The sequence below is a fragment of the Sturnira hondurensis genome, unplaced genomic scaffold, assembly GCF_014824575.4.
Source record: "Sturnira hondurensis isolate 20B ecotype Veracruz unplaced genomic scaffold, ASM1482457v3 Scaffold0007406, whole genome shotgun sequence".
NCBI classification, from domain to species: Eukaryota; Metazoa; Chordata; class Mammalia; order Chiroptera; family Phyllostomidae; genus Sturnira; species Sturnira hondurensis.
The window spans coordinates 11,351,980-11,376,703 of NW_028080037.1; the positions used below are offsets into that span (position 1 = coordinate 11,351,980).

The 24,724-nt window shown below is 42.6% G+C and overlaps 1 protein-coding gene across 12 annotated transcripts in view; it reads left to right on the forward strand.

Moving 5' to 3' along the window:
- The first annotated feature begins 2,505 nt into the window (after nt 1-2,505).
- Nucleotides 2,506-24,724, forward strand: part of GIT2 (GIT ArfGAP 2) — a 47,918-nt gene continuing 25,699 nt past the window's right edge. For 6 of the 12 annotated variants that reach the window (XM_037052282.1, XM_037052286.1, XM_037052287.1 and 3 more), the window contains exons 1-12: nt 2,506-2,694; nt 6,538-6,671; nt 7,927-8,039; nt 8,645-8,750; nt 10,509-10,595; nt 10,710-10,840; nt 12,828-12,922; nt 15,873-15,918; nt 16,998-17,049; nt 20,358-20,430; nt 20,677-20,774; nt 21,766-21,877. In XM_037052282.1, coding sequence (XP_036908177.1) covers nt 2,643-2,694; nt 6,538-6,671; nt 7,927-8,039; nt 8,645-8,750; nt 10,509-10,595; nt 10,710-10,840; nt 12,828-12,922; nt 15,873-15,918; nt 16,998-17,049; nt 20,358-20,430; nt 20,677-20,774; nt 21,766-21,877 — 1,099 coding nt within the window. In that variant the 5' untranslated portion in view covers nt 2,506-2,642. Of the gene's footprint in view, nt 2,695-6,537; nt 6,672-7,926; nt 8,040-8,644; nt 8,751-10,508; nt 10,596-10,709; nt 10,841-12,827; nt 12,923-15,872; nt 15,919-16,052; nt 16,059-16,997; nt 17,050-20,357; nt 20,431-20,676; nt 20,775-21,765; nt 21,878-24,724 lie in introns of all 12 variants that reach the window. The other 6 variants (XM_037052284.1, XM_037052285.1, XM_037052289.1 and 3 more) reach the window with 2 other exon arrangements.

Sequence of the window (24,724 nt, forward strand, 5' to 3'; positions counted from 1 at the left end):
TTTTCCTCTTCTCCAGCCCCTTTCCCCTTCTCCAGCAACCTCATATGGTTCAGTCCACAACTGGGCTAATTCCAACGACTTTGCGGTCAGGGGGGTGACAACAGGGCCTGGGCCAAACCATTCCAGCTCCTGACTCCCTTGCAGCCTTTTTGGACGTGGGCAGATGCTTCCGTGATTGGTCAGAAGCCACTTTGGAAGTGGGCAACACCATACAGTTTTGAAGAGGGAACTGTAAACCCTCGGAAGTGGCATTAAATACTCGCATCAAACGGAGTTAGTTCTAGCTCATGGTTTCTCAAGGAATGGGCATTTTTGAACCAGAAAATCCTTTCTGTGGGGGTTGTCCTGTGCTTTGTAGGATATTGAGCAGCATCTTTGACCTTTCTACCCACTGGATGCCAGTTCCACTCCCCAGAAAAATCTCCAGTCATTGCCAATTGTCCCCTGGAGGAGGGAAATCGCCCCCAGTTGAAAACCACTGTCCCATCTAAACTCCAAACTAGGTTATAATTCAGTTAACTATGGTGGTGATTTATTCCACATATGAGTGTCACTTTGTGAAGCTAGCTGTTTGAACTTTGGGTTATGGAGAAGAACTAATAGATAGTACCCAGACTTGACCACAGTCTTCAAATATTAAGTTCATTCATTGATTTTCAACCTATGACACTATAGCTCCTTGATTCAATGGGGAACCAAGTCAATTTACAGCTACTCACCAGCCTGAGCTTTCTGCACAGCTGTCTACAACTAGACCACATAAGTGGGTGAAGTTATTTAATGCATCCAGAAAGCTTACCCTCTGCCTCCTCTGCTTGTGCACATTCAGCTTTTCAGCTGCCTGCAACAACAGCTGTTCAAGGATTTTGGCTGAATCCATTCTCTGCGTGTGTTGAGTCCACCATCCAGAACAGGATGCAGGAGAAGCAGGATAGTACCCAGGGAGGCTGTAACTGTGAACTATTGGGAATTAAGTGGTTATACCCACAACACACGTTTATCAGAATGGAGAGATGGACTGAAGGCCAGAGCTTCTGAGACCTCTTCGGGGGCTTCCTATCCTTTCAGAAGACCTGTGCCACTTAATCTTCTTTCTCTTCTTTACCCCACATTTATTGAACATCTCTTTTATTTATTAGTTGGAAAACATCACAATGGCTGCTTGCCAGAGTGCCTAAAGTCAAAACCATACCTGGCCCATAAGAGGCATACAAGTATTTGCTGAATGGAGCTCATAGTTGTGTTTAGACATGAGGAATGAGCGAAGACAACAAGGTTGAGTTGGTAAAACTAATCTGAGTTAAAATGGAGTCTGTATAGTTAAGTAGACAAAAGTGGTCCAGACCAAATGGGCTGAAGCATGAGGAATAGAATACTTTAACAAGCTTGAGCTTGAGGCCTTAAAATTTTGAACTTTTCAGTTATGCACCAATGCCTATAGATAGAAATTCCTATAGATAATCCTCTGAAGGACTTAGGAAGGAATGAAGAATTTAAGACCCTTAAATAAATCTTTGTCACTTATTTGTAGTCAAAGCCTCCTGCCTCCTTCCTGCTCAATTGACACATGTAACAAACACAATAAATATTTTTTAGCATCTGGACCACTTCTCTCCTTCACACTGATTAAATTCATCTCATTGTGTTTACCTCACAGTATCCTCCAAATTACTCTGTTATCTATTCATATTCTCAAAAAAACAAATGAACTGTGATTAGAAAATAATAGTGATACCAAATACCAATAATAATAGGAGCTACTATTATTGAGGGCCTACTATGGGGCAGGCACACAGCACTTTTCTGTGGATTATTCCATTTGTCCTTAGCTAAATAGTAAATAGTTTTGCAGGTCACACATGCAGTTTGTTGAATATTCTTCTTCCTCTTCCTCTTTTTCTTCTTTCCCATATTTTAAAATTATAAAAATCATTCTTAAGTAGCAGGCCATATAAAAGCAAATCGAGGTTTAGAGGTAAATAATACATTATTTCCATTTTGCAGATGAGACTGAAACTGCAACCTAAAGAAACAGCTAACAAATTCTTATTTTATTGGAGGTCTTATTCTTATTATTTTATTGGAGGTCTACTGCCGTAGAACGTAAGATTCATGAGAACAGAATAGTTGTCTTCTTTGCTCATTGCTGTTTCTTCACTGCCTGGAACAATAGGTGCTCAGTATACAAATTTGTTGAATAAAGTCAAGAATAAATGAACTTGGCCAAAGTTATATTAGTAACTTGACTACTGTCTGTCTCAGTAACATTGTGGATACAGAGTTCTGGTCACTAGATTTTGCTGCTTTCTCTAGTATTAATCAGTGCTGGGACGAAGTGACTCTCCTCTAGAAAAGGAGACCCAAACCGAAGATTAATAAGCAGAACATAGACGCTACCGTACACAGCTGCCCTCACTCAAGATGGCGACGAGGCAGCGTGCCCTTTCCGGTCACATGATTGCTCGACGCCAAAGCGCCCCTCCCCACGCGTGCGTGTTGCGCCGCGGCTGCAAGGCGCTGAGGGGAGAGGCGCCGCCGCCAGCGCTGCGGTGGGGACCCGTTAGAGCGGAAGAGCTACAGCCGCCGCCACCGCCTTCGCTGTCCCGGGGCCTCAGGTGCCCGACAGGTAGGAGGCAGGAGCCATGTCGAAGCGGCTCCGGAGCAGCGAGGTGTGCGCTGACTGCAGCGTGCCGGGTGAGTCCCACCGGCCGGGCCCGCTCCCCTCTGCACTCCCGACTGGGACCCCTGCCCCGGGGCCGCCCCCACGGGTCAGTCTTGCTCCCGACGGCCAAGCCCCACACTCCATGGCTGGAGTCGCGACTCGGAGGAACGCGGACAGCCTTGGGGCGGGAGCCGTCCCGGGCCTGTCAGAGCGGGGCGGGTAGGGGGCCGCCGCCCTCCCCTTCCTCTGGTCCCTCTGGTCCCTTCTCTCCCAGGCCTTGCGGAAAGGGGGCGGTGTCGGGGCTGGGGCCGCTTCTTCAACAGGAAGGGGCTTGGGCAATGCACAGGAAGGCCAATTACAGAAGTAAAATGCGAGCGTCCTCCCAGCTGCGGTCCCCAGAGATGCAGGTGACACCTCCTCTGCCCCCGGCACCCCCAGTCAAGCCAGAGCCCCGCCGCTCCGCCGGGGCCCCCTGTCCGGAGTGGGCGCCCGTCGCCGCTTCCCTCCACGGTGACTGGCCCGCAGACCCAGAGACGATTTCCCCGCTCCTGACACCCCGGCTCCCCCTCCGGTGGAGGGAGTCTCCGGGGCGCCGGGGGTCTGGCACGCGCACCCGGCCCGTAGGAGTCGATGCATATCTCAGATTTTGACATCTAAACGGCCAGAGTTACAACTAGATTTTGCTTCTGGGTGACCTTGGGCTGGTGACTTCGTTCGGCCGAGGCTTGATTTCCTCCTTTTTCCCGATGGGGATAATCAGGAGTAACCACAAGCAGTGATTAGGAAGATTCAATGACTGTTCCTAGGATCGCCTCATTGAAGTACTTTTTCCTGTTCCTATTGTATTCTTTTAGTACAGGACTTTTCTAGCCCCCTACAGCTAGGTGAGTTCTAAATGGTACGTTAATTACAATTTACAAAAGGAACACAAAGTCACTGGGCGTTCAGGCACTGTAGGCATTTGGGGGCGTGGGAAGGCCAGAACCATTCCTTCCAAGTATAATTTTCAGATTTAGAGTTCAGGGCCACTTTAGCAGTCGGAACTGAATTGACAGGTGTCTATGATGTTTTCGGTTGCTTGGATTTCTCTGCTTTGAATTGGAAGTAATTCAAAGGTAAGATGGCTTCCTTGGCACAAAAGCGTCCAATAAACAATCTTAATGAAGTCCTTGAGCAGCAGTGTTTTTGCAGCTGTTCTGAGCTCCGTCCTGTCATGTGGAAGTGCAGGTCGATTTTAAACAGTACCGTGATAACTTCTAACCTCATGCGGTTATTTGTAGTGCCTATGATGATGTTAACCAGTTTTCTTTGAAGACAGGGAGGGGGTGGAGGAGTTTAAAAAGATGTTTTATAAACCAAGTTGGTGTGGATTATACCAACTCCATTGTATTGTCTAAAAAACTTTGTTTGTTCCACTTCCTTATTTTCTTGCTTGTTTTCAGTTGAACTGTCTGTGAATGTGTTCGATTCATATGAGTTTAGAGTCAGACTTCCTCTTGGATCGCATATTCTTTAGTTCTCAATGGACAGTATGGGGGCAGAGGAAAACTTTGGCTCCATTGCCGCCAAATGGAGCCAAATACTACCTTGCACTCATGTAGCGTTTTGTGCATTTCAGAACATTTTCTTGTTCGTTTTATCGTTTTGGTTGTCTTATGTGCCAAATCTACAGAGACTTGAGTCACTTCCTTCCTGTTTTGAATATAATTAGGCTACCTTGAAATGTTCTGCAGACTTGAGCAGCCAGGAATTGGTGCTGCTTTTTTGCGAAACCCTAGTGAAAGAGGTACCTTTATGGTTAGGGATCTCTTTGAAATTTTGATGAATGCTAAGGCCTTTGCCCCAGAAAATGCATGCACACTTACTCTTTCATACAGAATTTATGTTAAGATTTCTCAGTGGGTCACAGACATTTCTGAAGCTTGTTTTATGTGTTCCTGGAACCCAAGTTAAGTAGCTCTGGCATTAAGCTTCAGATACACTGGGAGGGTTTCACTCAATGACATTCATACAAACTCGATTTTGCTGTGTTAACATTCTAATATTCTTTTCATGGGATTCTGATCTGTGATGTGCAAATGATGAATTGAGAACCTTGCCTAATGGGTGTTAACTCCTTGTTGTCTTGTTCCGTTAATGTACTGGAAGAATATTGTGAATCTGCTGAATAGATGTGTGAAAACCAAAGCTGTGATTCAAAAACAGTCTTTTTTTTTCTTGTCACTAGTAGTGGTACCCCCTTGCAAAAAGCAAATTTATGCATCTTTGTAGGAGGACCCTTCATCTTGAAGGGTTTCTACTCTGCTTTTTGGAATGGCATAACAGTACTGAATTACTTGGTTTCTATTCTGTTTCATGGCAGACATTTAACCATGATCACATCTTTGTAAATATTTTACTTTTTCTCAATGAATCTAGTTCATTTTAAATATATTCTACTTTGAGTTTAACGGAGACTTTTACTATAGTAATACAGTCTTCACATGAAACATTCAACACTTTTAAGTGTTAACAATCAAAAACTTTCCCAGTGGTCATGAATTTCAGTAGGGTCTTGAAAATATCTGAATGGTACTTAGAAAATAATTGAGAAAAGTTGTAACAGTTAACATTACTGATTACTTACTATATGCAAACAACTTTACTTTTTAATATCCTCACTATCCTGAGATGGGTTGTTATTCCCATCTGATCCATGGTGAGGATGCTCAAAAAAAGAAAGAAAGAAAGAAAGAAAGTAACCAGCTCAGATCATTGTGTGAGAAGCGGGGAGTTGGGGTCAAACCCTGGACTGCTTGTCTCCAGAGGCAGTCCCCTTACCCACCACATGCTCTGACTCCTTGGATTCATCTTTGATTGAAATCCCATAACTTTTCATTACTTGGTTGGAAAGGGTTTGAATAAACTGTTAAAAATGGTAAAGATGGTGCCCGTGCATTTTAGAGATTTTGTGGACATTGGAGAATTTTTAAATATAACTCTCAGACCAGGCAGCTTGAGTGGCACCTGTTGTCACTGCATGATGAGTCTGATGAATTGTAGGTCTATCTTTTTGTTTGTTTTTGTTTCTAAGTATTCGGTTTACTTAACCCAGTGTGAATTATTCTTACCGCTTATCAGTGTGAATTATACCTCTTTCAGTATAGGTGTCCAATGAAGTTCTGTGGGACTTCACAGGAAAAAAGTAATACACCGAAAGTATTACTTGTTTTTATATCTTTGCTTCCATGAAGCTGCTGTGATTACATATCTGTTCTTTCAGATCAGTTGCAAGATTAGACTCAGTAGTTTATTAAAACAACAAACGGATACCCTGGAACATCCCCCTAGTGGAGGGGGCCAGGTTTCCCAGTCCTCCGAACTGCAACAGCTGAGCACTTGGATAGTTTTGTCGCTCTCAGCTTTCTGCTAAGCAGATGGGCATATAGATTTGTAGCAGCCTTTCTGCCATTTTCTTCTGCTAATGCTATGTGGATTATTCACTGTCATAGTGATATTGCCTTGCCATCTGTGGAGATGGATTTAAAATGATGCATCCATATCCTCTAAGCTTGCTTCTCGGGTTGAATGAAAGAGCATGTATCTTAGTTAACAGATCCCATTAAGACTTCAGACTGTGGCCCTGAACCAGAAAGGAGAGAGCTACTTATATAGGGCTCCAACTCATGTTCGTAGCTCAGTTAACATTGTGCCCAAGCAGCCAGGAAAGGTGGTCCCGTCAGACCAGCTCAGCAGCTTGATATGTAGTTGATTGCCATACTAAAACAATAAAAATGTCTTGTTTTTCTGAAACACCACACCTCAGTCACCTGTTGCCATCTGGCAGCGAAGCAACCAGCTGGTATCCTTGCCACTGAGATTTTTTTCCCTCCCAGATCCTTCCTGGGCATCAGTAAATCGGGGGACTTTTATATGTGACGAGTGCTGCAGTGTCCATCGGAGTCTAGGGCGCCACATCTCTCAAGTACGGCATCTTAAACACACGCCGTGGCCTCCGACATTGCTTCAGGTAAAGGAAGAATTCTTCTCATGGTTTGTAATTTGCTTTTAGGGCTCACTGCTTTAGCAACTAAAATTTCTGCTGCTCCTCAAATCGTACAACAGTGCTTGGATCACCATTGCCTAGAGGTGCTGTGACTGTCTTCAATTCCTCACACAGGCATTGAGATGTCTTGGTCCTGCTTCACTGCCGACTTTCTAGAATGTCTCCAGAAACTGTTTTTAAACAGTCTGTGTTTTCCACATACAATGATGGATGTTTCTGAAAGCTACAGCCTTAGAAACTTTTTGTTGCATGTGGTTTTATTTGGGGTCCAGTTTCATGTCATCTGTACTTCTATTTTGGGGGATACATTCTTCAGGTTCTATTGGAACTAAGAATTAAGCATGTGTTTCCCTTTCCTTTGTCTTGAGTACATATTTTACTAAATTTACGGCAGCTGTACAGCCTGTTCCATATACATGCCCGAGCAAACCAAGGGACCAGACAAGTGGGTCCGGGTCTCTGATGTCACAGTATCTGCACGACTGGGAAAAACAGATGGGCCGTGTCAGTGGTCACACTTTGAAATGCAAGTGGGAGGTAGGGCTTAGTAATTGCTTTTACTCACAAGTTTCTAACAGCTTATTCTCATGCGCAGGTGGTTTTTTACTGCTCTCAGGTCTGTGTTTACAGATTTTATTAGAGGACCTGAATCAAGTCTACAGATGAGTAGTTTAAGATGCTGAGGGTGACCCTGAAGCAGCAATTCCCAAAGTATGGCCCATGAACCACCAGTGGAACTCAAAACAGACGTAGATAATACTTCAATATTTATTTCGGCAGTTGCATTGTTTTAGTGTGTAGAAGAAAACTGTAATAGCACATCAAACCGTAACTGCTAGTACAAGTTTTAAAAATGAGTGGATTGAAAGGAAAATATAGAGTAGATAGTCTAGACGGTACATGGGTTGTTAAGAATCTTACACAAAGTATTTGGATAATCAGTCTTGGGAAACACTGCCTCAAGTGTCAAACGCCTCTTTCTTCATAATCTGTAAGAACAGTATAATCCAACCCATTTAGCTATGTAGCTATCCTACTGGTCAAACCTGAATTCTACGTACAGTACAGGTTCATCTTTCATGCTTTAAATCCGAAACTAATGGTGTGCACACTTTGCCAGTCATGCTAGTGTTTGTAACGAGGCTCTGCTTTCCCAGCTCGGTCACTGAGTATTTGCTTAAAGAAGTTAAAATATGGTTTTTCTACTGTTTGGTTTTAGATGGTTGAAACCTTATATAATAATGGTGCTAATTCTATATGGGAGCATTCTTTGCTGGACCCTGCCTCTATTATGAGTGGAAGACGTAAAGCTAATCCACAGGATAAAGTACAGTGAGTGGAATGTTTATAAATACTTCTGTTTCTCCATAACACAGGGGGCCCACTGAAGGAGTGTAGATATTTTTGTCTACTGTCTACAAGGGCAGTGCAAGAGGTGTTTACCGGAATTGTTCATTGAGCTCTTTGCTGTTAGAAATGCAGAACAAGGCCAGGCACGGAACGGTCTCTTTTGCATGGTTACCCAGTACAAGTCAGTGGTTTCTCCAGTTTGAGACTAAGGTTTGAAGGCTGTTGGTGTAATCAGATTTAAGCCTAGGTGCTCACACAAGAGGTTGTCAGACCAGAAAGCTAGGTTCTGGGCGCTGGTCAGCCTGACGGCTTGCTGTGAGACGGGGTGAAGTGCTGCTTCCTCACGAGGTTGCTGGGTTAGTTTCGAAAATTGCACAGGGGAAGAAAGCAGCTATAAAAAGTAGGCATTCTGCAGTCCTGCTCATTACAGTGACTGATACATGTTTTCAGACTTCAAGTTTCACCCACTGCTACAAACCTATTTCAGTACTCATTTTATTCTTGAGTAGGGGATGTGGGTCCTAAAAAATGGGGAGTGTTGTATCTGAACTGCAAGCGAACTATTTTCCTTCTTGTTTCCCAACCAGCCCCAACAAAGCAGAGTTCATCAGAGCCAAGTATCAGGTGTTAGCGTTCGTTCACCGCTTGCCCTGCCGGGATGACGACAGCGCGACTGCCAAAGACCTTAGCAAGGTGGGCCACACCTTTTAAACCTCTGAAACTGTTGGGTGAAGCGATGTGGAGTTTTGTTTGGACAGAAAACACTTTAAAAGGAAAAACAGAAAAAGCAAAAACTGCTGTCTGGTCACTAAATAATTAATACTAGCTTTTTGTCGCAATTGTGTTTGTCTTTAATGTTAACTCAGATGGCGGCCATTCATGCCAGTAGAGGTCAGGGTGCAGAGGAGTAGAGAACTACTTGTGTTTTTCAGAGGTAGTTTGAAAATTATATTTCTCTAAGTTTTTTGTTTTATTTATTTATTTTTTAAATTAGTTAATTAATTAATTAATTAAATATCTTTAGAGGGGAAGGAGAGAGGGAGAGAAACATCAATGTATGGTTGCCTTTCCTGCATCCCCTGCTGGGAGTTGGCCTGCAGGGAACCGGCCTGCAATCCAGGCATGTGCCTTGACTGGGAATCGAACCTCGATCATGTGGTTCGCAGGCCTGTGCTCAATCCACCGAGCTACACCAGCCAGGGCAGTTTTTTGTTTTATTTGGAGATAGGGACCCTCTCAGTTTCTAGAAGGGACTAGAAAGTTTGTGGGATTGCTTTAGGTGTCTAGGTAGTATACTGAGTAGGATCTTCAGGAAATAGGGTGTGATTTAAAGCTATGATACACAGGATGGTTTATTATACTTGTAAAATGAGTAGATGGTTTTCTTTATTGGGCCTTTGCCTGTTTTTGAGAGATGCTACAAGAAACACGCATCTCTGTTTTCAAAGCACTTTTAGCGAATGCTCGCACACAGCATGGGCACTCACAGTTCAGAGTTTTAAACTTTGTGTAGAAATGTTTATTTCTTTGTTTCTTGTCATTTCCATTGAGTAATAAGACGTGGTATTGGTTTTTTACCATGGTTTTTAAAAAATAAAATAAATTAAAAAATAAGGCTTAGATACAGGTGTTAGAGTAGATGTCTTTATTTTTTGTGATAAGGATTATGGCATTTTGACAATCCGAGGTTAGACACGGAGGAAGACACCCATCTTCTAAATGTGTAAGCGCTTGTCTTCAGTGGTGCAGAGTTTGGTACCCAGCAGGCCTGGTTCCCACCCCGAAAGACTTTCTAGTGCGTTGTATACAAGGCCAAGAGCAGTGTTGTACCGAGGGTGCAAGCAGCATAAGGCAGAGCCCCGCAGTATGCACACTGTAGGACATGAAGCCCTAAAGCCCTAGGTCAAATAACAACAATAAGTAAGGATAGTTATTATTATAATAACAGCTATATTCTTTGAGCATTTCCTATGTACCAGGTTCTGTGCTAAGCACTTTGCTATGTTACTGACTCCTTATAGTAACCCTGTGAATAGGCAGTGTTCCTATCACGATTGTAGAGATGAGGAAACTGAGGTTCACATTGCTTAATAAACCTCTTCAAAGTCACGCGGCTTGAAGGGTGTATGGTTTGAAATTCAGGTCTGTCAGACTTCAGAGCCATGCTCAGCCACCTCCTTACGCTCCCTCTCACTCAAGGTACAATTGTGCCACTTAGGTCCTGCATTTGGGCAGGTCAGCTTTACCAGCCCTAGTTTCCTTATCAGTAAAATTGGCCTAACCCCACCTTAGCACCAGGGCTGGCTGTGACCAGCAAGGAAGGACTGCTTCATCCACCTCACTGAGCTAACTATCGTTAATACAGCGTATATTGAAATGGTCTGCCAGCTGCTCCAGTACATCACTCTTTACACTGTTAACAATATTCTTTTCTGTTTGTGTGTTTTTCAGCAACTCCATTCAAGCGTGAGAACAGGGAACCTTGAAACCTGTTTGAGGCTGTTATCTTTAGGAGCACAAGCCAACTTCTTTCACCCTGTAAGAAAGCTTGAACTGATCCACCTGTTAAACTGAAACTAAGTGGGTTGTGTTTGTGTAGCTTTTTCTTTATTTAATTTGCTTTTTTGTCTACTTTTTATTAATGATTCTTAGGAAAAAGGAAACACCCCACTCCATGTTGCCTCCAAAGCAGGACAGATTTTGCAGGCAGAATTATTGGCAGTGTACGGAGCAGACCCGGGCACACAGGATTCCAGTGGGAAAACTCCTGTTGATTATGCACGGTCAGAGACCTGGGTTCTTGTCCCTTCTCTCTGTTTCGGCTTTCGTATGTTGTGTGTGGTTCATCAAGTTGCTAAATTGTGTGTGATTAACATTTAACCCCATTAAAGATTTACATTCAGTTATTTTGCAGATGACCTTTCAAACGAATACGAGCTCAGAGTGTGGCAAAATCAGGGAAGGTAGAACCATAACCCGTTTGCTTAGCTTCCAGTTTTTCGTGTGATCCTTTATAATGCTACGTTATTTGAGCCGTAGTTAGAGTCCAAATCAAGTACTAAGAATGGCGGAACCCATTCCTCAATTTTTAAATATTTTTAGTCATTGCTTGAACTTTAAAAACAAGTGTGTTCGAGTAGGTAGATAATATGATTAAACAGTTATAGTAAGATGTTAATTCTAGTTTTTAGGTAGTGGACAACTATGTGCCTTTTAAAAATTTTTTCTTTGTTTAGAAATTTTGTGAAATGCTGGAAAAATGAATAAATGAGTTTGTAAGTTGATCTTAAATATCATTTAAATGACAGAGGGTCGATCATCTTTCCTTCTTTTTCCAAATTAACTTTATTAACTGCAAAGCACTCGTATTCTGTGCAGTAGAGGATAAAATGGGTGAAATGACAAAACTGCCGTCCCAGAATTCACTGTTCCGTAGAGGAGGCAATGCAGAAATGCACGAAAGAGTTAAATGGGCAGGATAATGTGGAATTTGTTGCCAAAATGGATAATTGGCCTTAAAAGGCATATATAGGTTCTTCATTGTGGCCCATATCATTAAAAAACTTCCTTTCGGTGGGTCAGAGCGGGTTGGGTTTGGGTGTGTGACAGAAGAGCTCAGACATTCCAAGTGAGAAGGAAGACGTGAGTCAAGTTCAGGAGGGAGGAGTGGGCAAGGCGTGCTTGCCACAGCAGGGGGCCTGACCGCAGAGTGCAGAATGTGTCTGGAAACATAAAAGCTAAGGGATTGAGAAATACAGTATTTCAGCAGATCTAAGACTCCCCTCTTTGTACGGGTTATCATTATTGTATATGCCACTAAAAAAGAAAAAACTTGGCTAATTAAATGATAAGGTACCATCAATCGTAGGATACTTCTTGATTTCACCGATGTTAAAAAAAAGAGGAAAACTTATTTTTGATTTATGTGCATCACATAAATCAAAGATAGGTTAGAGATTACTTTGTAGTTCTTTGATGATAGGAAAAGAAACTGAGAAACTAGACCTTACCTTTTAGAAGGAGAGCCATCAGTGAGCCATAATGATATTTATTATGACTTACCTTGGAGTTTTTTTGACGGGTACTTTGCATATAATCATCTCTCGATGTTGTGATTTATATATAACCAAAAGGACTTAAAGCAGCTTATATATTTCCTGAATGAAGAACGGTAAACTTAATATTTTCTATTATGGAAATTGAAGATAAGGGGGTGAAAGTAGCTGCAGGTGTGGATTGGGTTGGTCTCTCTCTGAATGGAAGACGTCATGTGGTTGCTAACCTTTGACCCAGAGTCAGGCCGGCTCCATCAGAAGCATCTAAGGAAAGGACCTTTACAATATTGGTGTCCACGCTTATCCCGTCTGTACTGGTTCAGAATATCCGAGGAGGGGTCCTTATTATCTGTATATTTTTTAAAGCACTCTAGTTAGTTTTCGAGGACATCTACCTTAGACCATTTGTTAATTTTGTCTTTTACCTCATTAGATGAAATGTTTCATCCCTCTCATAAGTTGTCGGATTCCTTATTAAGTATTCTGTCTTGTAAATTTAATAAAGGAGAGGGGATAGTTCAAATTGTGAAGACAGTTTATAAATGTGGGAAACAAAGTAGACCTTGACAGTTTACCTCCCACAGAAAGGTTGACTATTCTAAAAAGGCGTGTTTGATAAACCGCTCAGGTGTCTCAGGAGGTGTCTCTGTGCTTTTCTATTCTAGAGCCAGTGGCTGGTGCGCCACATAAATGGCACTTTGTTTTCTCTCGGTAGGCAAGGAGGGCACCATGAGCTGGCAGAACGCCTCGTAGAAATACAGTATGAGCTGACCGACAGGCTGGCCTTCTATCTCTGCGGCAGGAAACCGGGTGAGTGAAAGGAGGGCGGCCGCGCCACACCTCCATCGGGCAGTGTCTGGGAAGACGAGCGGGGACACTGCTACTTACGACCTCTGCTGCCGCCTGTCCCCCAGAAAACTGTGAATAAGGGCTTCTGTTTGAAGGGATGACTAAAGCGTCTTGGTGAGATGTCAAAGGTGTTGGTCAAGTCATCTTGAGTTTTAGTTTTTATAACTTCAGTTTTTATAGAGTAGTGACTATCTGAAGCATCGAAGAGCATAATTGAACCAAAACTGAGTGTGCACCACACAGTTCTTGTCTCGTCAACAATAATGGGACTAGGAATGGGAGAGCAAAGTAATCCCTTGTGGTTAGTTGAAGAATTCTACTATCTAAGGAATGGGAAACAGTCTGGAAGTGAACTTTGCCTCTAGCCGCCTTTATTTGTGAGGTAGAGCCGGGGTCAGCAAACCATTGCCTATGGGCCAGATCCAGTCTATGACTTGTTCTTTTTTAGATAAAGTAATATTGCAAGATAGCCATGCTGATTCCATATAGTGTGTGGCTGCTTCTGCACGAGAGCAGCAGAGTTAAGTAGCTTGAGTAGTTGTGACGGAGACTGTATAACCACAGAGACTAACATATGTATCTGGCTCTTTGCAGAAAAAGTTTGCCAACCCCTGATGTAGAATATGTACGTGCATGTGTACAGTGGTTCTTCCCCCGGGTTGTGCTCAGAGTTAGGAGCCCCTGGTGTGGTTCCAGTTCCTGGTGTGATGGAGTAAGCACACCCCACCCTGTCTCTTCTGAATATAATTAAAAACCCTGGCCTAAGTGCATACAGTAGCTATTTAAGGACTCCAGCTGGTAGATTAGGGAACTCAAAGTACCATCCAGCTGGTGGTGAATGTTCTGTTTGTTTTACTTCTGACATGGCCTCCACGACAACCTAAAACCTGGGACTGTGTAACAGATGCCAAGTAGCCCTCTCTGACTGACGAGGAGCAGGCAGGAGGACTCTTACAGGACAGAGAGGTGGGGGGTTCCTTTGGGGTTTCCCCCCTTCTTCCTTTTTCTCCTGCCCCGGCCCCAAGGCACTCTCGTGGCTACAGTCGTGGCAAAGCAGTGGCAGCGCGGGTGCCGAAATCTCTGGCCAAGGGCATGAGGGGAATCCTGATTGCTTTATGTTTCTTTCTCTTCTCTCACCACTTGGCCCAGGAGGCAGAACCTAGTCTGTTGCCTGCTGAAACAAACAAAAAAATGAACATTGTCCATAAGACTTAAAAAAGACTCAGAGTCTCACAACATAATAATATTCAGGATGTCCGGGATACCATTCATAATGACTTGGCCTGTGAAGAACCAGGAAAGCCCAAGGACTGTAAGGGGGAAGGTAGTCAGCAGGCACCAACCCCAGATGACATAGTTGTTGGAATTATCAGACAAAAGTTTTAAAGCTCTTAAAAGTATGAACATCTTGAAACCAATAGAAATATAGGAAGTCTCAGCAGAGAAACGGAAGATGTACAAATGAACCAAAAAGAAATATCAGAACTGAAAAATACAATTAACTAAAAATTTAAAACTCACCAGATAGGCTAAATAGCAGACTAGAGATGACAAAGAAAAGAGCCAGTGAATTGATGCCCTGGCTGGTGTGGCTCAGTGGATTGAGTGCCGGCCTGTGAACCAAACTGTACCTGATCCAGTTCCCAGTCAGGGCGCAGGGCATAGGGCCAGGTCCAGGACTAGCTGTGGGCCAGGTGCCCTGTTGGGGGCGTGTGGGAGGCAACCAGTTGATTTATTTCTCACATATCGAAAGGGAGGGAGACCTCTCCCCCTCTTTTTCCTCTCTCTAAAAATAAAAATTAAAAACCTTTAAAAAATGAGATGTAAAAAATGTTTATTTAAATGCGGATTTCTCATCAGAAACCATGGATATGAAAAGGAAATCAGTATTTTTGAAGTGCTGGAAAAAAAGAATTGCCAACCCAGAACTCCATTTTAAGTGAAAATAACCTTCAGGAATGAAGGCAAAATACATTTTAAGATGAAGAGAAATAAGAGAATTAGTTGCTGTAACAGATGCTAAAGCAAGTTCTTTGGGTGGAAGGGAAATGATACTAGAAGGAACCTTGGAACTTCAGGAATGAAAGAAGAGTAACAAATGACAAATACTTGGATGAAAATAACAGACTATTTTCCTCTTAACTTTTTAAAAAAGATTTTATTTACTTTTAGAGAGAGGAAGGGAGGGTGAAATAGAGGGAGAGAAACATCGATTGGCTGCCACTCGTACACATCCCAACTGGGGACAGAACCTGTAACCCAGACATGTGTCCTGACCAGGAATCGAACCAGTGACCCTTCACTTTGCTGAATGACGTCCAACCAACTGAGCCACAGAAAAACCTGTATGTGAATGCTTATAGTGGTTTTATTCACTGGCATGAGGTCAGTGTTTTCCAGAAGCTGGATGAGGATGGAGTCAGCTAGCATTGTAGGAAACAGAGCCCCTGCTGGATCTGCCAGGACCCCCTTCCTCAGCCCTGGGTGTTTTATACTAATGGATTGATTTCAAGGTGGGCCTCGAAAGCTCAAGGAAGATCCACCCCCGCCGCATGGAGAGCTAATGGAAAGCTACTCGGAGCTAATTCGGCTCCCCCAGTGTTCTTTCCATGCCTGAAAGTCATCGGTTATACTGGGGATGAACAAAGCATAAGGATAGGGTGACCGTAGGCTTTCTGCTGAATGGTGTCTGGGCTTTGGTACCAGAAGGAAATGAGTATTTACGATCCTTGCCACTGGCCAGATCTTCGGGGATTTGTAGCCAACCTGGCAACCTCTGTTCCCACACATAATTCATAACGATAGGAAGATACTAAGTGCAACACATAAGTTGAGAAAATAATGGTGATATTCCTTTACAGATCTTTCCAGTATTTATGTGAACAAAACTTTGGCTTGGTTTCTGTTTCAGATCACAAAAATGGACAGCACTTTATAATACCTCAAATGGCCGACAGGTAAGGTCATTGAAAGACCAATTTTATCTGTCACTAGTATTTCCTTGGTTGTATAGTGTTTAAGTGTATAATATTATGTGTTTAACAAAGCCCATACATTTTTCTCTTTTATGGCTATACAATTTGGAAATAAGACGGCTGTAAGTAAACCACTGTATAAAACTTAAGTTTGAAAGAGCACAAGTAACAAATTTACTAATTAGAAAATTGGAGTCAATGATATTGTCAGTGTAGCCCGTTGTGACAGTGTATTTTATCTATGGATTATATTCAAAGACTATTCCTTTACCATAAAAGACTATATCTTTGTCTATAAGAGGGATTGGCAAGTTTTTTTGTTGTGGAAGGCTAGACAGTAAATAGTTTAGGCTTCGTGGGCTCTGCGGCCTCTGTCACAACTGCTCGACTCCACCATTGTGGATGAAGGTATCCTGGGACCCTACGTAAGTGAAGGGCGTGCCTGTTTCATTAAAATGTTGTTTTGGGGTACTGAAATTTGAATTCATATGTAACTCTCACAAGTTATGAAACACTCTTCCTTTGGTTTTTAACCACCCATTTAAAAATGCAAACACTATTTTTAGCTCCTGGGCTAAAAACAAAGTGTGGGCTATAATCTGCAACCTGGTCTGTAAGGTCAGATGAGTCGAAGGTTACAGGAATGAACCCTTAATTTATCTTTGCACAGATACTGTCAAGAGTTTATGAAATGGTTAATTGCCGTTCCAGATGTAATCGTACCATTCTGGTTCTTCACATTCTGCCATTTTGGTATTCTGTCATGCTTTTGTTAATACTTCAAGAGTTATGGCTTTCCACATTAGCTTTTGTCTTTTAGTTAGTAGGCAATGATTTGCCTTTTAACCATAATACATGATTATTTCTAGAAGGAGTTACTTTCACCAAGTTGTTCAAAGTTTCCTCATAGAGTCTATTGAGCTATTGATTTTTGGCTCTGATCATGTCATGAACTTTAATTAGTATCGTGATCCTTTGGCTAGAAGGATCCTCAGATCCTTCTACAGAGCTCATGCAGATGATTTTATTTATGTCCTTATTAGCTTTGTACATTTTCTTAGCAGCCTGGATTTATCTGAATTGGCAAAAGCTGCTAAGAAGAAACTTCAGTCTGTGAGTATCTATTTCCTAGTGAACTCCAGTGCGGGAACTGTACCCTGTGAATACCTGTTTTTGTCTCGTTACCCATTGTACCAGCTGGGCTGTTTCACACTCTCAGATGTTGTTGAGTCAGAAGCAGACCATTGAGTGTGTGGCAGTGAAGACTAGAAGTACTATTAAGTTCAGTGTATGCAGTTTATTGGATCTGCTTCAAATAATGCCATTTTTCTCAGTCATTGTAAATGTGAAGACTGTTCCTTTGACATTAGGAAGCTGTTTCTCCTTGCAAGAGTTCCTTGTTTCTCCCAATGTAAATGAGTAAGTGGGACACAGTTCTTGGGATTACTTCCTATAGTCTTATACAATGCTAGAGATTGATAAAAGCAGGTGCTGGAACCGCACGTACCATTTTAACACTTGCGTGTCCTATGCCATTCCATCAGAGCTGTATAAATTCATGCTTTTAAAAGCTGGTGGTTTTGCCACGGGTGAGTGCTCAGAGTTTGCCCAGTTCTGCAGGTCAAACCTCACTTTAATGTGAATATTTCTTTCCAGCCTGCCCACCTCAGGCTTAGTCAGGAATCTGCCTCTCTGGGAGTGACTTCTCTTTGTTTAGTCCCACAAATAAAGCTCCACCATGACACTTCCTCAGCTGTTTTAACCACCAGGTCACACTCCCCAGCTGTTCTCATTGCTCTCTGGACCCCAACCAAGAGTCTTTTGTAACTGTGAGGGCATATCCACCTCTCACCTTGCAGTTCCCGCCCTGCTTCCCATCTGCTTCCTGCGTGCACGTGTGTGTGTGTGTGTGTGTGTGTGCGTGCGCGTGCGTGCAGATATTTCGTTGTGGCTTAGCATTCTCAGGCCATTAGTTGCCACCTGGAAGTCCTCTTTCAGGAACCCTCTTTTCCTCTTTTTCCTGTAGCATTCTCCTTTCCCAGCTTCCATCCCTTTCACTGGTCAGGCAGCTGAAATCTGACCACCTTCACAATGTAAGTAGTCGTTTTCCCAAAGCCCAACTGAAATTGCAACTCCCATGATTTTTTACTTCCTCTTCATTCCCCTTTCACAGAGGCCTCTTTACTAGAATGTCACATAATATTAAGCACTATATATTACATAAAATGAATATATCATTACAAGTATTCAACTGTAATATGAAATAAATGTATTTTGTGAGATTTGTTTGGCGTCTCTGTGTTTGTACCTACGGTTTTGTGTGTCTGGGTTTCATCGCCTTTCTTAAATTATGGAGGTCATGTAGTTAAGAATGTAAGTTTTACAGTCAGGTAGCACTAAATGTCCTGTGATTTCCTTTTACTTACTTGTAGTATGTAAGCCTGTTTTTATTTTAAATAATTCCAACACCATAGATAAAACCCAAGTTCCTTTTAGTCTCGTACAGTTGCTAGGCTGAAAGCTGCATGAGAGCGGGGGTTTGAAACCTCTGTGGTGGCTGTAGCACGTGGCAGGCACTAGGTGGATATCTGGGGCCAGGTTGCACACAGCTCTCGGAACTCGGGCTCTGAGTCAGGCTGGTCAGGTGCGGGTCTCAGGTCCGACAGGCTCCTTGGCCTCTCTCTCTGCCTTGGTTTCCTCTCCTAGGACGGGAGATGACGGCGCAGCAGGGGTGGCCACTCAGGGCCTCGCAGGGAGGGTGGGCTGCTGCCGCTCTTGTTGACCACGGCCTGTGGTCTGCTCCCTACGGGTGAGAAGGAGGAGACCTCACGGCGTATTCTGAGTGCCGATTCAGTGTTTATCCCACAATATCTCCCTTCCTCCCTCCATCTCTACCTACGTACTTCCTCCCTCCCTCCCTTCTGAAAAGCTAGGAGAAATATAATAATACGAATGTATTCCTTGAGTTAGGAAATGTTAAAACGTTGTGACAGACTTAAACTTGGATCTCAGACCAGTTGTCACTTACTGGCTCTATGACTTTAGGTAAGTTACTAACTTCTGTGCCTCAATTTCCTCATCTGTAAAGTGGAATAATAGCCGTTTCTATTTCACAGAGGCGTTGTGAGTGTTGCATAGATACTAACACCGTGCCTTGGATGTAAGCCCTCATTCAGTATTGCTTTGTAGTTATCGTTAGTGGCAACAGCATTGGCTTATAGCTCCTAAGAGGCAAGAGACTAGATATTTAAGGTGCAAATTCAAGTTTCCAATCCTCATCACCTTATCTAGAACTTACTTTGTTATAAGTGTGATGTAACCACAGTAGAGAAAATTTGGAAAATAGAGAAGGGGAATCATCCTGTCCACCATACTTGTAATAGATTCAGGCTCAATATTTCGGTATATTTCTTGTAATTCTTGTTTCAGATACATATATTCTCACTGAATCTCTGTCATAATCATAGACTTTATACCTGCTTTTTTTCACCTAACAATGTCTGTACCCATTTTAATGAGTTCCCATGAGGTCTGTGTAGCCAGCATTTAAAACTGCTGTATGAGACCCATGTGGTCAGTGTGTGATTGGACATGAGCGGAGCCCCCACCTCCGTGACAGGTACTGCCTGTGGACGTGTGGGACACAGTAGAGATTCCGTCTGCTCTCACAGAATGGGAAGCAGTCAATTACAAAGTAACAGCCATCAAGCGACAGGGTGCATTTTATGAGGAAAAACACCCGGAGGAAGCCAACGACACCCTGGCAGGGGCTCAGCCTCGTCTGGGGTGGGAAGACCCTGGCTGGCCAGGTTGCTGCCAGGCAGGCACCTGGTCTGTGTGGGGAGCGTTCTGCTGGCCGGCCCCGCACCGCGTACTGGACAGCCAGGCTGCTGTCTGTCGGGGATGCTCCGTTCTGGGGAGCGGCGGGCTGCTGCTGAGAAAGGTGGCAAAGGGGTTTAACCAAGGGCTGGTGGTATTTTTGTGTAATGGCATGCTCTGTCCTCTCAAAGTGCCACGATTTGGCATCTTTATCCTGCCTAGGGTTTATGGCCTGTTTTATTTAGGGGCACTGGCAAACATTCTCAAGAGCAAAAGAGGAGACATAAGGGTGATACCACCCACAGGGTGGAGTACTGGAGCCTGTGTTTGAGACACATGCTGTAGACGCCTCTTACCTCCCTTACGACACAGCCCTGTCTGCGCACCGTGGAGGAATGAGGCTGCTCTAGGAAGCAGACAGTTCTGGTGGATCTGTACTGTTCTGTAAAGGTTACTGTGTTACAGTGGGTATTCACTAAGCACTGGCTTTGGGTTAAAAGATTGGAGATAAAAGGGTGAATAAGTCACAGTCCCCACTCATTCTGCTAATATTAATTCTTGTCCTTGTATTCCTGGTATTTTTTTTTTTTTTTTACTTTCAGCTAAATAATCATTTGTTTGAAGAACTTGCCATGGATGTATACGATGAAGTTGACAGACGAGAGACTGACGCAGGTGACTTCACATGTGGCTTTATCTAGCGAGCTTGTTATAAGTGGGTAGTGACAAACTGCCAGCCTGAGTGTTCCACTTGCCCAATTTCTGCTGTCCCGATAACACATGTGTGAACATTCATGTTTGTGTGTGTTGGCTTAGGAGTGTGCTTCCTTGAGTCCCTGGGAAGGCGGGGGCCGCAGCTCTCAGGAGCAGTGGTGTACCCATGGTGATGAGATTCTATCTCTGGCTCTTTCCTCTGGCTAGTCTGGCTTGCCACACAAAACCACAGCACCCTGGTGACCGAGACGACTGTCGTCCCCTTCCTTCCGGTCAATCCTGAGTACTCGTCAACACGGAACCAGGCAAGTGGCTAAGTGCAAAGAGTAACCAGTTGTGGTATTTCCAGAATAGCTGATATCTTGGTATTTTATTTTTCCAGGAGAGGTGTTTCAAATTTTTTGATTGTGTCAAATGTTGATAGCCTTTATATGCACACAAAATTCACAAACTGATAAGAAAAATAGTAGATATAAATAGATGCCTGGGCCAGAACACAAACAATTCATAGAAGAAATATAAATGGCCTTCACATATGAAGAAATGTTCGACCTCATCAGTGATCCAAGAAAGCCACCTAAAGGCATTAGTGAGTTTCATCAGCCAGATTGATAAAGTGTGTGGTAAGGATGACTCCAGACTGTAAGGTGGGCTTTCTCATGCTGCAGATGAGAGTTCAGGTTGTTGCAGACTTTAGAAAAGCAGTTTGTTAACCTCAAAATTAAGTACCCATCCTTTCACAGGGGGATTCCTTGTTTGGGAATATGTTATAAAAATACAAAGATTCATGCACAGCAGTTGTCATTGAAGCACTGTATGTAATAATAGAGCATTAAAAACAGCCTCAGTACCCATCAAGTTGATTAAATTAGGATGGTATTTTTATGGATTAATGGCTCTAAATAATGATGGAGGTCCAGCAGTATTCTAGACTATTATTTGTTTAATTTGAAATTTTAAAATTTTCCCTCCGAGTTAATTTTTTATTGCTAGGTCTATTTCCCAACTGACTTGATACTAGAAAAAAAGCTTGAGGTACAACCGCTTTGTTTTTGTTCCCCAAAATAAATATGCATTGTGAGAACTTAAATGTTATATAGTTGTCTTACATAAATGGTTTTAAACTGACTGCAAGGAAATGCTAATGTTCGGTTCAGTTGTGGCCATGATTGATGATACCTTTATCGCACTAGAAGGCCTTTGCTTAAGTCTAACAATAGTCCCACTACTTGTATGTGAATATTTATCGTGTGTTTTTACATTTGGGAGTATTTCCAATTATTTTTTCACCCCCAGGGCAGACAGAAATTAGCTCGATTTAACGCCCATGAGTTTGCCACGCTGGTTATTGACATTCTCAGTGATGCCAAGAGGAGACAGCAAGGCAGTCCTCTCTCTAGTTCAAAAGGTAACTGCTTCAAACCTCTAAATGTTTGCTTCTTTGGCCTCCTAAATTTGATACGTTAGATTTAAAGTTATCAAGTAATTAGAGCAGTCATCAACAGAATAGCTTAGTTAAAGCCTTTAAGTTTTATCAGTCCTATGTTGTGACCAAAAGTTTGCCTCTTGAAGCCCTGGTAAGTTGTGTTTCAGCGTTCCTAACTGCTCTTCAAATATGTGTGTGGTTTCTTTCCTCTTGAGTCACCCAGCTCTATTCCTGTAGAATTGCATCTGGAAATTAACCCAAAAGTCTGACATAGATCTTGTTAAAGTACTTAACAAGCTCTCTTTTCTTCCTAATCTACCTTTAAAATATGTTTATTGGAAATAAATAAGCTTTGTTTGCAGCTCTTCTCTGCTCCATTTTCCTAAAAGCTGCCACTACTGTCCTTTACATGTTGTTCCTGTGTTTCCATAATAGTTATTTTGGAGGGATGACCATTTTCCCCTCCCCTCCTCCCCCCCAAAACTCTGCATTCCATCTCATACCAACATGGATGACCGAATTCTAATGAAAAGTGACTTTATCAGGAGTTTTCACCCCAAAGTAGTAGAGACAGTTCAGTCTGAGAAAGTGGATGTGGAGGAAAAATGTCCCCGGTGCTGAAGAAGGGCACTTTCAGTTTACTTGCTCACGGGGGCCCTCCTTGGCTGCTTCACCAGAGTCTGTCCGTGCTTTTGTTGGCGAGAAGTGTCGCTGCATTTTGTTGGAGAGGACTGTCACCGCGTTTCATTGGAGAGGACCGTCACCCCATTTTGTTGGAGGGGACCGTCCCTCCATCAGCAGCAGCCCCAGCCCGTCAGCTGTGCTCTCAGGGCTCCTCGGCTGCAAAACCGAGTCCTCTGGGTTGCAGTTGCAGTTGCAGTCCATCCGCTGTGGCTGAGCTACACAACTGAGTTGTAGATGTTTAAAATTTGCTGCTATGAATTTTGGGTGTCTGCAGTGGGAATTCCTGTGGTATAAAATTGTGGAGAGAGCACCTAGTGCCTATTTCTGGGGTGCTCTCTTCAGTCCAGCTCAGCAGCTCGGGGTCCTGTCTCCATGCTTAGGAACATGTCTCTTTCAGCCCCCAAACTGTATCCTCATTTTTCCTAATTATAAAAATAATACAGCTCTGGCCAAGTAGTTCAGTTGGTTAGAGCGTTGTCCCCATATGCCAAGGTTATGGGTTTGATTCCAGCCAGGACACATGTAAGAATCAACCAATAAATGCATAAGTGGAACAATAAATCAGTTTCTATTTCTCACCCCCCCTTAAAATCAGTACATGAAATTTAAATAAAAATAATGCATTTTATTGTAAAACACTTAAACAGAAGCAATAACATGATAAAAATTAAGTTTTCAGTCAACAACACATTCCCCAGCCACAGTAAGTACTTATTCACTGACAATTGTTCTTGTTTTTACTGGTTCAGCCAGGAATAAACAAGTTCTAAGAAAGCTTGTTAGACTTTGGTGAAGGTGCAGTGATAAGAGTCCTTTCGTCGTAAGTTTGGGGCGTCAAAGTGGATGCTGTTTTGATTTGATGGTTTCACTTCTAAGTGTTAACTGAGGGGGAATAATCTATAACACTGAAAACATTAGAAACAATAATAGAGAAACATTTAGTCCCACATTTGAATAGTGCACAAACTTTCTTTTTCAGAGAATATGTAATGACAGAATAAAATAATAATTTTTTAAATAAAGGTTCAGCATAATCCCAACTTTGTAAGGAATAAATTTATATACATACGTATGTACAAGTGGCTATACCAGATGTGAATATGAATATATAATCATCCCTCTTTATTCACAGGTTCTGTATTTGCAAATTCACCGGTTCACTAACATGTGTTTGTAGCTTTAAATCAGTGCTCACAGCACTTCCATGGTAATTTGTAGACATGTACAGCATGTCCAGAAATTTGAGTCACCAAAAACACATGTTCCCAGCTGAGATCGAATAAGGCCATGCTTTGCCTTTTGTCTCAGCTTTCATATTGTAAACAAGTGTCTTTTCAAGATCTATTTAGTGTTATATATTTTTCACATTTTTGTTCTTTTTGTTGCTTAGATAAGCTTCATTTAGGCATGAGTTCTAGTGCTGTTGTTTGGGAGTTCAGTGCTAGTGAATCAGTAATGTATATTAAAGATGTCTTGCCCCGGCTGGCGTGGCTCAGTAGATTGAGCACCAGCCTGCAAACCAAAGGGTCACCGGTTAGATTCCCAGTCAGGGCACATGTGTGGGTTGCACACCAGGTCTCCAGTAGGTGGCGTGCAAGAGGCAACCACATATTGATGTTTTTCTCCCTCTTCCCTTCCTCTCTAAAAATAAGTAAATAAAAGCTTTAAAAATAAAATAAAATAAAGGTGTCTTTAAACACAACACATGTAAAACAAGGTTGTGCCAGAGACTTGCAGAAACCTATCCCTGTGTTTCCATTCAGAACAGTGGTTTGGTATTTGATAATTCAGCCTTCACAGCAACTTTATAGGTCGTAACTCCTGCAAATAACGACTGTGTGTGTGTGCTTAGGGCATAGAACAACTGTCAGTGGCTGTACGTGATTCATTAGTTTCAAAATTTCTGTGTCAAATCTTTATTCTTTAATCAGGTGATGTGTATACTTTAAATATTAATTTAAAAAATTAAATTCCTTTTACATAACCATAATTTATTATCCAGATATTGTCCATCAAAATATCCAGAAATGGTATTGGAAGTTAGAGGTTAGCTTGAGTTGCGTGAAAGAAATTGGAGAGGCTTGGAGGCTTGGATAATTTGTATTCTTCTTCATTCAAAATGTGTTAGAGCCTATAAAATCATCC